This window comes from Zootoca vivipara, chromosome 4 (assembly GCF_963506605.1).
Source record: "Zootoca vivipara chromosome 4, rZooViv1.1, whole genome shotgun sequence".
NCBI lineage: Eukaryota > Metazoa > Chordata > Lepidosauria > Squamata > Lacertidae > Zootoca > Zootoca vivipara.
This window is the reverse complement of record NC_083279.1, coordinates 84,266,757-84,281,846: the sequence shown is the minus strand read 5'-3', so window position 1 is coordinate 84,281,846 and position 15,090 is coordinate 84,266,757. Positions and strand designations below refer to the sequence as shown.

The 15,090-nt window shown below is 46.0% G+C and overlaps 1 protein-coding gene across 1 annotated transcript in view; it reads right to left on the bottom strand.

Moving 5' to 3' along the window:
* The window catches only part of LOC118085102 (matrix metalloproteinase-20-like), a 28,889-nt gene extending 18,047 nt beyond the window's left edge, over positions 1-10,842 (bottom strand). The window contains exons 1-3 of the mRNA XM_035115396.1: positions 10,695-10,842; positions 5,320-5,411; positions 4,074-4,318 (exon numbers count right to left, since the gene is read on the bottom strand). Coding sequence (XP_034971287.1) covers positions 4,074-4,318; positions 5,320-5,411; positions 10,695-10,842 — 485 coding nt within the window. The remainder of the gene's footprint in view (positions 1-4,073; positions 4,319-5,319; positions 5,412-10,694) is intronic.
* Positions 10,843-15,090: the final 4,248 nt, after the last annotated feature.

Genomic DNA, 15,090 nt, shown 5'->3' with positions numbered 1-15,090 from the left:
TCATGAACTCCCTTCCCTTTTAGTATTACTGTCCATGGGATTTCACCCAGCGTTTCCCTAAGTTTTCTGAAGTCGGCTTTCTTAAAGTCTAGAATTTGGACCTTAGTATGCTTGGTTGCTCCTTTCCGCTGGATAATAAACTCCAGAAGAGCATGGTCACTCCCACCTAATGATCCTGCCACTTCTACCCCACTAACCAAGTCATCACTATTGGTTAGGACCAGATCTAAAATGGCTGATCCTCTTGTTGCTTCTCCCACTTTCTGGACAATGAAGTTGTCTGCAAGGCCAGTGAGGAATCTGTTCGACCTTATGCTCTTGGCTGAGTTTGACATCCAACAAATATCAGGATAGTTGAAATCCCCCATTACTACTATCTCACTTCCTTTGGAATGCTTGGCCATCTGTTCCAGGAAGGCATCATCTGTGTCCTCAGTTTGGCTTGGGGATCTATAGTAAACTCCCACAATGAGATCACTGTTGTTTTTCTCTCCCTTAATTTTGACCCAGATACTCTCAATTTGGCTTTGAAGTTTTAAATCCTGGATCTCTTCACAGGTATACATATCCCTAACATATAAAGCTACTCCTCCTCCTTTCCTGTTTGGTCTATTTCTCTTAAATAGATTGTATCCCTCTATTACTACATTCCAGTCATGAGACTCATCCCACCAGGTTTCAGTGATGCCTATTATGTCGTATTTAGTTTGCTGTACCAAGAGCTCAAGTTCATCTTGTTTATTTCCCATGCTCTGTGCATTAGTATACAGACATTGAAGACCGTTGATCATTCCCCCATGTCTCTTATTTAAGGATATTTTCGTCCCACCACTAGGTCTGCATGCTGCTTGCTCCATTTGGTCCTTGACATTCGGATGATCATCTTCAGCATTTGATAGACTCCTACCTTCAGGACCACTGTCTCCCTCCCCCACATAAGTCAGTTTAAAGCCCTCCTGATGAGGTTTTTGAGTTTCGTGGCAAAAACATTCCTCCCAACTTTTGTGAGGTGCAGTCCATCACTTGCCAGAAGTCCATCTTCAAGAAACTGCAGACCGTGATCTAGGAATCCAAACCGTTCCTGTTTGCACCATTTGCGAAGCCAGTTGTTCACTTCCCCTATTTTTCCCTCTCTCCCTGGGCCATGTCGTTCAACTGGGAGGACAGAAGACATGACAATTTGTGCATCTAATTGCTTCAACTTCCTGCCCAGAGCCTCATAATCATTTTTGATCTTCTGTAAGCTATGGCTTGCAGTGTCATTGGTTCCCACATGCACCAAAAGGAAGGGGTATTTGTCGGTGGGTTTTATGATTCCTTGCAGCCGTTCTGTTACATCTTTGATCTTGGCCCCAGGTAGACAGCACACCTCTCGAGACATCTTGTCAGGCCCACAGATTACTGCTTCTGTACCCCTCAGTAGGGAATCCCCAATCACCACTACACGCCTCTTCATAGGCTTGGTTGGGATTCTTCCATGTGCTGTCCCTTCCAAGGTTACCTGCATATTCCCAGAGGACTGACTTGGTTGCTCGTCTTCATATTCCTCATCAACTGTGATGAGGGAGAGATCCTCAGGTGGAGTCTGTTTCTCGTCTTCCATGAGCACTTCAAAATGGTTGTGTAATTCTAAGCACTCAGAGCAATCCCTGGGCCTTCTACTTCTATGAGTCACGTTCCTCCATACATCTGGCTGCTGTGTTGGGGAACTGACCTGATTATTAAGAAAAGGGACCCAAGAGTAACTCTGTGGTCAGCCCTCTATCTCATTCCAAACATGGCTGAGGACTCTTTTGCACCACTGTTGAAAATCCACATTTTCTAAATCTGTTTTGTTGATTGCAGCCCTCCATGGTTCCATACCATGTTCTCATATTGCATTGTACTAGGACTACCCACATTGAAGAGACGCGGGTGTCGCTGTGGTCTAAACCACTGAGCCTCTTGGGCTTGCCGATCAGAAGGTCAGCAGTTCAAATCCGAGCTACAGGGTGAGCTCTCGCTGCTCTGTCCCAGCTTCTGCCAACCTAGCAGCTCAAAAGTACACCAGCGCAAGTAGATAAATAGGTACCGCTGTGGCGGGAAGGTAAACAGCATTTCTGTGTGCTCTGGCACTCATCATGGTGTCCCGTTGTGCCAGAAGCAGTTCATCATTGACTGGGAAAGCTGTCTGTGGACAAACTCTGGCTCCCTCGGCCTGAAAAGCAAGATGAGCACTGCACCTCATAGTCACCTTGGACTGCACTTATCCGTCCAGGGGTCCTTTACCTTTTTACCTTAGACATTCTGCCAATTTCTATTTCAGATCAAGAGTCATGTCAATGATTTTTTTTAAAACAAACCTCAATCATGGACCCTTCACAAGCAGCCCATCAGCACTGTTGAAACAGCCTTCTTTCTGCATTTGCAGATAAAATAAGGAAAACACATGCACTCTGCTTGCTTCTCTCTCTCCCCCCATCACCACATATTTTTGGGACATTGTTAGATTGCTACTACGCTCTGACTTTCATCCCCGCAACACCCTAACATCGTGTTTCAGCAGTCAGAATTGCTATCTCACCCTGCTATCAGCTCTATATTTGCTCTCGCATTCATTTTTATTTTGGGGGGAGGGGGAGATAAGTGTCTTACAACAGCTGCCATCCGGTGAATAAAGGAAAATCCAGCCTGCGTTCACTATTGACTAACACAACTCACAGCACAATCTCAGGCACTCCTACTCAGATGTGAGCCCTATTCAGTGCAAAGGAACTTCCTCCCAGGTAAATGCACCCAGAAAGGAGAGGAACCACAAGGGTCATCCAGTCCAACCCCCTGCCAAGCAGGAAACACCATCAAAGCATTCTTGGCATATGCCTGTCAAGCCTCTGCTTAAAGACTTCCAAAGAAGGAGACTCCACCACACTCCTTGCTAGCAAATTCCACTGCCGAACAGCTCTTACTGTCAGGAAGTTCTTCCTAATGTTTAGGTGGAATCTTCTTTCTTGTAGTTTGAATCCATTGCTCCGTGTCCGCTTCTCTGGAGCAGCAGAAAACAACCTTTCTCCCTCCTCTATATGACATCCTTTTATATATTTGAACATGGCTATCATATCACCCCTTAACCTTCTCTTCTCCAGGCTAAACATTCCCAGCTCCCTAAGCCGTTCCTCATGAGGCATCGTTTCCAGGCCTTTGACCATTTTGGTTGCCCTCTTCTGGATACGTGCACCCAGAAAAGAATTGCAGTGACAGTGAAACAAGGTGGGAGGGTGTGTGTGAGAGAGGACTGCATGACATGGTTATGATTATGGGCACCAACAAGGAGGCAGGGTCTGAAAGCAGACAAACCCAATGTAATCCAAAAAAACCCGCAATATGCCAAATGCATGAATGTAATTGTTCTGGAAAACCTTTTTGCACTGCTAGTGGTTAGGCAAAATGTGGGTTTTAGTTGCAGGGAAACTGATGTGCCACCTGGATAGTGCCCCCCAAAAAGCACAAACAGGCAACCTACAAGGTGAATTCTGATAAGATAAGCCCAGAGTCAGTCGGATAATTTTGCCAGTAGAAAATGCTTGGTGTATACAGGTGGCAAGCATTTTGCGCGGAGATTCGGTTTGCGGCCGACACGTGTGTAAGTGGAGCATGCCCTGTCCTATCTCACCCCAGTTTTGCCTTCTTCCAGGTCCCAAAGGACCCATGCATTGGTGACTGCACGTAAATTGGATACGCCAAGAAGAACCCAAAGGTGGAGCTATCCTGCCCTTGGCCCCCCTCCCATTCTGCCCTGCCTCTGCAGGAAATAAATCTCCTGTTTTGGCTTCTTGACCACTTGCTGTGGTTGTATCATTAGCCTTTTGCCTCTTTACCTCTTCCTTGTCCTTATTTGTTTGCCATGCCATTTCCTCCCCCGCTTCTTCCTTTGTTGAAACCAACCAACCAACAAAAAAAGGCCCACCATCGTCTTTCAAAGCTGACCACGTTGGTGGCCATTGCGGCATCTTGTAAAGATTGCCAGACGAGCAAAACCTCCTGGGGAGAGGGGACAATCTAAAACATTTCAAGTACGCTTGATGTCAGCTTGTTACCTGTATGTCAATGTGCTCTTTTTCCATTTCGGTTCCCCTGGGAAAAGGCGATAGTTTGCTACGTCAGGGACGCCACACCGAGGCCTCTTCATGACTCCCATGGTGCTTTGGTCCAGTTTCCCTGTGACACGCAAGCCAAAGAATGCCTGCATCTGCTGGACCTTCCTGGCCATGGAATTGCTACCGCTGGTCATTTCTCCAACGTGATGTTCTCCTTTCGGTGTGTAATATTTGTCCAGGTATTCCTATAGGCACACACAGAGAGAAATAAAAGGGGTAAGGAAGACATTTTATCCCCACCGTTTTTGTTTTTGTTTTGCTTTGATATCTATACTTACGAAAAGTCATGGCAGGGCTGAGATGTTTTGGCTCCTGAGAAGGAAAGTCCATATTTTGGCTTCTCTGCCTCAGGTTAAAAGGAAAGCAACACCAACTTTGGGCAGTATTCAACTAACTAAATGCACAAATGAATTGACTTCTGCTTGCATGATGGGACTCCCCACCCCCAGCCATAGTATAACCGTGTTTTGTGAAGAAGGACCATTGCCTCTCTGTACTAAATCTTTGGCATTTTCTCTGGGTGTCCATGAATTCCATGATATTGGGGAATGGGCACACCTTTCTCCACCCACGCATAAAAAGTGAGGGGCGATATTCCACTCAATGTAGTGCAGAAAATAAAAATCCCACCATTTCTCGCATTTCTACGCTGCCTGGAATAGCTCAGTTGGTTAGAGCAGGCACCCCCAAACTGCGGCCCTCCAGATGTTTTGGCCTACAACTCCCATGATCCCTAGCTAACAGGACCAGTGGTCAGGGAAGATGGGAATTGTAGTCCAAAACATCTGGAGGGCCGAAGTTTGGGGATGCCTGGGTTAGAGTGTGGTGCTGATCACGCCAAGGCTGCAGGTTCAACCCCCCGTATGGGACAGCTGCATATTCCTGCGTTGCAGTAGGTTGGAGAAAATAATCCGCAGGGTCCCTTCCAATTCTGCTATGATTCTACTTGCCTTTTCTCGAAATGAAAAAGCATCTGACGTTGCAACCTTTCCTCATGAGGAGATGCTCTCCAGGAGTGTGGTCCATGAACTGGACCTAACTACTGCACCAGATCTAGGCTAATGCAGTGGTTTGCTTGTGCACCCCAACATCTTCCACCCTGGCTGCTGCTCTCCAAAGCCTTGCTATGCTAGGAAGGACTTAGCACCACTCCCCAAGCCATTCAGATGTGCAAAGCACCACCAACCTGGGCCAGGTAGAAATCTTTCCAACCGGCTGTCCGCGGCAGTGCAAAAAGAGCAGGGGCGGCAGCTGAATACGCCAACGAAAGCACGAGAAACCAAAGTGGGCACATCATCCAACAGAGCTCCATTTCTTCCTAGATGTGCAACGGGTGGCTTGAGAAGAGCAGGCAGAGGGACCCTGCAGCCCCTTTTATAGGGGGAAGCAGCTCTGGGCGCTCAGAGCCAAGGTGACTCATGTCTCAGAAGGTAATTACACAGCTCAGTGTTTTGATGAAGGGGTAACGCAATAGCACTTAAACAGGGGGGGGAAGCTGGATTCCTCTGGAACTTATCAAAAGGACCAGCAAGAAAGAAACATTGTATAGTAGCCAGGGAGATGCTGGAGTCAAGAGCAGCGCTTCCACAATGGGGCTTTTCCACCTCTCTGTTCCTGAAACAGCCACTTTGGCCCCACCCAAACATCTGTTCCTGAGGGTCTTCCTGAACTACAGGTGTGGTGAACCACAGGCTCTGGTCTTTTGAATTCTTCCCAGTCCCACCTGCTTTCTGTAGGCCACTCCCTCCGTGAATGTTTTCCCCAGAATGTGCCCTGGAGCTCTGATGGATACAAAAACCTATGGAGTACTGTATGCAGAAATGGCAAAACTTACCGGAAGAATAAGAAATCAAGATAACAAACTTTTGATAAAAGAATGGAAATGCTTTATTGAATATTTACAGAGAAATTGCAAACAGATAAAGACATTTGCAGGATTATTGTAATAACCTGCAGTTTCGCAAGAGTATATATTTAAAGTAGTTAATTAAATGAATTTGGATATGCAGAAGATATTAAAAAATAAATTTAAGCAGCCGCAAAAAGAGGGGGAAGGAAGTCAAACTTTGAAATCTTAAATTGATTGTAGAACTAATGAAATGCATGGTCTTGAAAAGTATAAATAAAAACTTTTTAAAAAAGAAACTTTGATGTTGACTTTTTCTTGCTTGCATGGAGGCAAATGAAATTAAAGGGAGGTGGTTGAAGGTTCAACCTCTAGTATATCTAGGTAAGGCTGGTGAAGAGCTCCGTGTGAAACTCTGGCAAGCCGCTACCAGTCAGTAATATTCAGTCAGATGGTCCTATTTTGGAAAGGCAGTATTCTATATTCTTTAGATATTGCACCTGCCAAATGTGAAGAAGCAACTACCCATTGTTATAGGTGTCTTGCCTAAAATACCGCACACCATTTTCCAAAGCAATTCTCCCAAACAGATTCTGTGCAGTCATACCTTGGAAGCAGAACAGAATCCGTTCCGGAAGTCTCTTTGACTTCCAAAATGTTCGGCAACCAAGGCGTGGCTTCCGATTGGCTGCAGGAGCTTCCTGCACGCAATCAGAAGCCATAGAAGCCATAATAATAATAATTAATAATAATTTATTATTTATACCCCGCCCATCTGGCTGGGTTTCCCCAGCCACTCTGGGCGGCTTCCAACAGAAAAAATAAAACACAATAATCTATTAAACATTAAAAGCCTCCCTGAACAGGGCTGCCTTCAGGTGTCTTCTAAAAGTCTGGTAGTTGTTTTCCTCTTTGACCTCTGTTGGGAGGGCGTTCCACAGGGCAGGCACCACCACCGAGAAGGCCCTCTGCCTAGTTCCCTGCAACTTGGCTTCTCGTAGCGAGGGAACCGCCAGAAGGCCCTCGGCGCTGGATCTCAGTGTCCGGGCAGAATGATGGAGGTGGAGACGCTCCTTCAGGTATACTGGACCGAGGCCATTTAGGGCTTTAAAGGTAAGCACCAACACTTTGAATTGTGCTCGGAAACGTACTGGGAGCCAATGTAGATCTTTCAAGACCGGTGTTATGTGGTCTTGGCGGCCGCTCCCAGTCACCAGTCTAGCTGCCGCATTCTGGATCAGTTGTAGTTTCCGAGTCACCTTCAAGGGTAGCCCCACGTAGAGCGCATTGCAGTAGTCCAAGCGGGAGATAACTAGAGCCTGCACCACTCCGGCGAGACAGTCTGCAGGCAGGTAGGGTCTCAGCTTGCGTACCAGATGGACGTACTGGACGTTCGGCTTCCAAAGAACGTTCGCAAACCGAAACACTCACTTCCAGGTTTGCAGCGTGCAGGAGCCAAAACATACAAGTGCCAAGGCATTCTGCTTCCAAGGTATGACTGTATTTTTTTGCTAATACAGTATATGCACTTTAAACACTTTGCCCCAATACATGCATTTTTGTAGCTATTACATGACTGCAGAACTGTATTTCAAAGATTCAGAGAAGAGTAGATTTTGAAAGATGATTTTTGGTTTGCAAATAGTTCTGGAAAGTGCATATTAGGCAGGTCCGCTTTTAAATGTGAACTGAATCAAATCCCTCCCCCATCCCTAATAGGTAAACAGATGACCCTTGTGTGTGGCATTCTGCAAGCATTTCACCCATAATGGAGCCATCGGTGTTGGGCAGAGTGATCTGCACATGACACATGGCTGAAGGATGCTTCACTATCCCAACACATAGTCAAGATTGGTGAAATAAATGGTTGCCTTCACTGCATGACATTGCATCTTCACATGTCTGCTGTGTCGGAATTTCAAGACTCTTGAGAGTCCCATGGACTGCAAGAAGATCAAACCTATCCATTCCGAAGGAAATCAGCCCTGAGTGCTCACTGGAAGGACAGATCCTGAAGCTGAGGCTCCAATACTTTGGCCACCTCATGAGAAGAGAAGAATCCTTGGAAAAGACCCTGATGTTGGGAAAGATTAAGGGCACAAGGAGAAGAGGACGACAGAGGACGAGATGGTTGGACAGTGTTCTCGAAGCTACGAACATGAGTTTGACCAAACTGCGGGAGGCAGTGCAAGACAGGAGTGCCTGGCGTGCTATGGTCCATGGGGTCACGAAGAGTCGGACACGACTAAACGACTAAACAACAACAACAACAATCTGAAGAAGTGTGCATGCACATGAAAGCTCATACCTATGACAAACTTAGTTGGACTCTAAGGTGCTACTGGAAGGAATTTTTTATATATTTTTTCCAGCTGTCAATTACTCAACAATATTCCAAATAGCACTTGCCTTTGCAGAGAAGGGTGGTAAAGTGTGTTTGCTCTTTAAGAAATCTGAAGTCTGTCAAACTCTCGTTACTGTTAATTATCCTAAATGTAAGTTTATTCTGAAAGAGGCCCATGAACAACCATTACAATTATAGCTGGGTTTGGGTGTGCTGTGAAAGAAATCACATACTGGATGCATTGGCAAGCTGTCAGTTCATTGCACCTTACCAGTCTCCTAAATTATAGGGTACTTTGGCATGTAAATCAGCATTTTCTCTAAGGGAAGTTGACATCTCTCCAGTTGAGTTTAAGCATCATGTTGGAAGAAACTATTTTGCAATAGCTCTTTGTGGGGTCTCGAAAGCCCTGCATGGCTACCGTTACAATCCCCACTCTCTCAGGGTGGAGAGGAAGGTTGGGGTTTGTTGTTTAAGCACTTTTCTTCTGAGTATCCCAGAAACAAAGAAACCCTGTTACAGGAATATAATAACACCAGGGCACCATATGGGGGGGGGGTTTTAAGAATTACTGAGCTAATGTTTGTCAAGCATGCTGTGAGTATTTAGGACACAATTCAGTGCCTAGCTGATTCCTTCCCTCTCCTGTTACTCTCTAGTCATCGACTTCTGTCCTGTTAGGTTTCCCCGTTCTCCTGTTGGCACCTCACACACAGAGAGAGATGCACCAATGGAAGAACTGCAGAAAAGGGATAACCTGAATTGTGCCCTAAAAGTACTACGATGGATCGGGCATACTTGTATAATGATGATATTGCCACTGGGGAGGGAATCTGAATATTCTTCCAACCACAGTTTCACTCCCCATGGGCTTGCAGCTCAGTGATAGAACATTTGCTCTGCATGCGGAAAGTCCCAGGTTCAATACCTGGCGACTCTAGGTATGGCTGGGAATGTTCCTGCACCAAACCCTGGAGAATCACTATCAGCCAGTTTATGCTAAACTGAACTAAATAGGCCAAAGAGAGGTCAATCACAGAATCATAGAGTTGGAAGAGACCACAAGGGCCATCCAGTCCAACCCCCTGCCAAGCAGGAAACACCATCAAAGCATTCCTGACAGATGGCTGTCAAGACCTCCAAAGAAGGAGACTCCACCACACTCCTTGGCAGCAAGTTCCACTGTCGAACAGCTCTTACTGTCAGGAAGTTCTCCCTAATGTTTAGGTGGAATCTTCTTTCTTGTAGCTTGAATCCATTGCTCCCGCTTCTCTGGAGCAGCAGAAAACAACCTTTCACCCTCTTCTATATGACATCCTTTTATATATTTGAACGTGGCTATCATATCACCCCTTAACCTTCTCTTCTCCAGGTTAAACATACCCAGCTCCCTAAGCTGTTCCTCATTAGGCATTGTTTCCAGGCCTTTGACCATTTTGGTTGCCCTCCTCACACATGTCTCTTTCACCCCGTTGGTACCATGCTCCTGTGACAGATTCCAGAGGTAAACCCTACTCCAGAATGACATCAATTTCCCTTCTTTCACCAACTGTGCAGCGATAGGTGGAGCATTTCAAGAGGGCATTTGTGCAGAGCTGTAGTTAGCACCACCTGCACGAATTTGTAAAGGAGCGTGCATGCATTTTCTCCTCAGATTATTTGGATCCAAGTCAGAAACTGCAGCTCCCCCCCCCCCCAAAAAATACATTTTTCCTCTGTTGGGAATATTCCAACTGGCCTAGGATCTATGAGAGAAGAATCCGCAGCATCAAGATGCAATTGTTGCTTATAACCTGAAACTCTCTTGATGACACCCAAGGGCATATTTTGACATTCCAGATGTGGATGTCATTCTTTCATTCCACATCCTAGCACTTAATGTACCATCTCAGCTGTTTTCAGGTGGTGCATCTAAAGAAGCAAACAAATTGGCAGGCTATCCTTTGCAGCGGTCCATTTTAGGCCTCGTAATTATACCTTGGGGCGTGTTTGCGTTTCTGAACCACAGGTTTAATCACGGTCACGTGCGCTTCCAGAAACGCAGGCATAGATCAAAAAGATTCAGTGATGTGTTTCCCCCCCCCTTTATGCTACACGCTTTTCATTGGATAAGATACCTTTATATTAGAGAGAATAAACGACACTGGCACAAGGCCATTATTTATTTATTTACTTTGAATGCTTGAATCCGGGTTTTCATCCCATGGACAAGAAAAACAAAATATTGAAATGAAATTCGATGCACAGCCATCATAGGCACCAACCCTCAACCCCCCCCCACCAAATGGGACAGGGCTGAGCCCCCCCCCCATCCTTGAAGGGACGGGCCTCACTAAGCCTTGCTTCAGCTGCCGTGGGCCTTTCCCAGGCCTTGCTAGTCCTTTGGACCCTAGGACCTTGGACCTGGCTTGGAGCTGCAGAAACTTCACTGCTGCCACCTGCTGCCTGGAGTTCCTTATTGCAACACACTCCGGTGGCTGCAGCAGCCTCTCAAATTCCAATGCTCTCGAATTTTGCATCCACTCCTGGGTTGCATCACCAAACTGACAGTTCCCCCTAAGAACACAGATTTGCTTTGGCACAGCTGGGCCTTGGGGGACTAAAATATGTTTTTGTACTGTTCCCTATTTATCCAATCTCTTGTTGAGCCCCTGTTGCTTGTTAGCTGAATAAAGTCATTGCTTGCACATAGCTTAAGGAATGTGTGTGCTCTGAGGGAAGGCTGCTCCTCCGACATCCATATTGGAGTCTGAAGTTTCCTGGGTGGGGCTTGAGCCAGAAATTAATATAATAAGAATGCCCTCTAGACCAGGCACCCCCAAACTTCAACCCTCCAGATGTTTTGGACTACAATTCCCCTCATCCCTGACCACTGGTCCTGTTAGCTAGGGATCATGGGAGTTGTAGGCCAAAACATCTGGAGGGCCGCAGTTTGGGGATGCCTGCTCTAGACCAGTGTTTCCCAACCTTGTGCCTCCAGATGTTTTGGGACTACAACTCCCATCATCCCTAACTAGCAAGACCAGTAGTCAGGAATGATGGGAATTGTAGTCCAAAAACAGCTGGAGGCACAAGGTTGGGAAACACTGCTCTAGACCAACCTTTCTCAGCCTTGGGTTCCCAGGTGTTGGACAACAACTCCCATCATCCCTGACCAATGGTCCTACTAGCTAGGGATTGTGGGAGTTGTAGTCCAACACCTGGGAACCCAAGGCTGAGAAAGGTTGGTCTACCAACACGAGTTTGACCACACTGCGGGAGGCAGTGGAAGACAGGAGTGCCTGGAGTGCTCTGGTCCATGGGGTCACGAAGAGTCGGACACGACTAAACAACAAAACAACAACAAGTCCAACAACATCCGGGGACCCAAGGTTGAGGAAGCCTGTTCAAGACACTGTCCCCAGACCTGGGGGCTGACCCAAGGGTTACATAGTTGTCCTCCATGAAACTATATGTAGAGCAGGGACAAGAGATTTAAATGATGCCCATTCTTAGCATAGAGGGGCAAAGATGGAGACGACGACAACGACAATATGCCATCTCTCTGGCCACTTGCTCTTGAATGTGCAAAAAGTTATTTAGTTTGTAAAATAAAGTGCAAAATAAAGAAAATGCTTGCCTATGTTCCCTTAAAAGCACTTGACATGAAAACAGCAGAGAACCTCATTCCCAAAACTTAATTACAGTGTTGGATTTTTGCTATCTCTTCTCTTTTTTCCCCTGTTAGCATGTTTACTTAGAAAGAATGCTGATCCATGTACCTTCATTCCCCTTGATATGGACTTTTTCCACATAAGAAAACATCTGTAATAGTTGTTTGATAACATGTGATCTTAAATTGTTATGTGGTTTTTTATTGTACAGATATAACAGTTGTAAACCAATTTGACCCTTTTTAATGAAATTGCAGTGGGCAAGTCTTTTAAAAACAAAAACAAATAAAAAATAAATAAAGGTAAATGATTGATATTCACCCTGGGACCTTATGGTAAAGGATGGGCAAGAAATCTGAAGGGAACAATGTCATTATACAATTGCAGGGGGTTGGACAGTTCTACGGTTCTATGATTTTTCATTTGTTTGTTTCTATTCCTATGCAACAACGTGTCTGATCAACCTTACTTCAAAGTTTGCAATCAGAATGCATTAGCAAAATTATATATTTGCAAATACACCCAGACTGCATTCTTTTTTCTGATCACAGAGTGCAGGCTTTAAGAATCAAAAGTTGAGAAAGGGGAGATTCAGAAGTACAGTATAGACTTCCTGCCTCTGCAGGGAACACATTTCAGTGGCTTAGACTGGCCAAATGATGAAGGAATTTTGGAACAAACAAGCCCACTAGGTGGCAGAGGAAGATCTTCATATAACACACAGAGGCAGAGGAAATTCTTGTTGGCACTGAGGACATCCACAGTGCTTTGTGAAAATCAATCTTTTTATTCTTTTGCATGCTAAAATGCTCAGTGATGACACCATCCCCGTCTAATATTTTTGCATACTATATTTTTGCAGGGAATGTCTAGTCAGTCATTTATGTCCAAAAAAGAACATGGCTTTCCATCAAGAAAGACATTTGTTGCACAGGTTTCCTGTACTTTTAAAACTTTATTTTATCTACTCTTGTGTGTGTGTGTGTGTGTATCAATGATACATATATAATTGATCTAGTGATCACCATCACTGAAAACAACACACCACATATAACTGATGCAGCAGTAGTTAAAGATTTTCCCTAGTCATGTAGATGGTCGATAGGGAATCTGGTACCTTCCAGAAGCTGTTAGTTTCCAACAATTCCTGGCTACTGGGAATGCTAGCTAGTGTTGTGATATGGCCATTTGCACCTTCTGAAATTCCACTTGCTGCACCCCTTCACTGTTATGGAAGCAGGGCCATATTAAGTATATTTGGCGCCCTGGCGCCCTGGTGCGACAGAAACCTCCGGCGCCCCCGCCCTGCCCGGTTTCCCAGCATGGCGGGCGGGTGGGTGCAGCTCCGCGGCAGGCGGGCGGGCAGGCGCCATGGCGCCCTGCGCCACCCAGCCTGGCCATAGGGCCAGCCCTGTATGGAAGCACCTTTTATCTCCGTTATGAAGTTCATTGGACAGGGCCATTCAGCGAGAATTTGGAGTGTGCATCAGCAGACCCTCCAAGTGTCCCACTTTTCCTTAGGATGTCCCTATTTTCACTGGATAAATGTTGGAGGCTATGGAGTTATCCAACCCTCAAGATGTGTCGGGTATAAATAGTAAAATTATCTTTATGGAAGGGGACACCCCTATTTTCATCGGAGAAATGTTGGAGGGTATGCATCAGCTTGGCATGTTATCTTGAATAGTGTGGTGAATCAGGGTTGGCTCTCCTGTGCTTGAGTTGTATTGCACCATTAACAAGGTGTGACAAGGTGGATCATGGAATCCCCAAGCTTCAAAGTAGCTGGGTTGCCTGTTTCTGCAAACACAACACAACACAACACAACACAACACAACACAACACAACACATGCCTTTCCCCAACAAATGGAGGGCTAAAGGCAGGGGCGTCACAATGGCGATGGGGGTGGTCCTCCCCGGGTTCCACTCGGGGGGGGGGTTGCACTTGGCACCCCCCGTGACTCCCAAGCCGAGCCTCCAGCCTCCCGGTAAAAAGTCTGCTCGGCGCACCATGCCAAGCAGACTTTTTACTGGGAGGCTGGAGGCTCAGCTTGGGAGTTATGGGGGTGGGGGCACCAAGTGGCATACCCCCCTGCCGTGCCAAGCAGGCTTTGGGAGTTTGGAGTTGGAGACACGCGGCTTTGGAGTCGCTGGGAGGCGGCGATACCCCGTCACGTAACGATGCATGTGTCGTTACATGACGGGGTATCACCGCCCCCTGTCTTGTTATCAGTGTACGGTGTAAAGCCTGTTTTGCATGATTGTCAAAATTGCCTTTATGTTGTAATTTTGTGTGTATTTACAGAGTTATTTCTAGACTCAGTAGGTGGCGGCATTTTGACAATTGATAGTTCATGAGGAGGAAAGGCAATGATATTCACAATTGTGGTGCAGCAAATAAAAAAAAGATTTAAAGAATTTAAGCTAAAGGCAATAGAAAGTAATACAAAGTTATCTGTTACATTTTTATACACACACACACATTGATACAAGTAAAAGGAGATTGCTAGCCGCTTTGAGACTCCTTAAAGGTAAAGGTAAAGGGACCCCTGACCATTAGGTCCAGTCATGACCGACTCTGGGGTTGCGCGCTCATCTCGCATTATTGGCCGAGGGAGCCGGTGTATAGCTTTCTGGTCATGTGGCCAGCATGACAAAGCCGCTTCTGGCAAACCAGAGCAGCACATGGAAACGCCGTTTACCTTCCCGCTGTAGCGGTTCCTATTTATCTACTTGCATTTTGACGTGCTTTCGAACTGCTAGGATGGCAGGAGCAGGGACCAAGCAACGGGAGCTCACCCCGTCACAGGGATTCGAACCACCGACCTTCTGATCAGCAAGCCCTAGGCTCAGTGGTTTAATCACCTGAGTGATAAAGCGGGATATCAAATCCAAACTCGTCTCTTCTTCTTGGAGAAAGGAGTAGAGAGATACATTCAGATACATTTTGGGGCACGAGCAGAAAGATACAATTTCAAAGATACCAAAAAAAAGGGGTACCAAAAAAAATACATTCTTTATGCATTTTATTTCAAAGGCACAAGTCTTTCTCAGAGCAGCAGCCTTCAGTGGCACACACATGGAGAATGTTGGGAATGTGGATATAAGGCAAG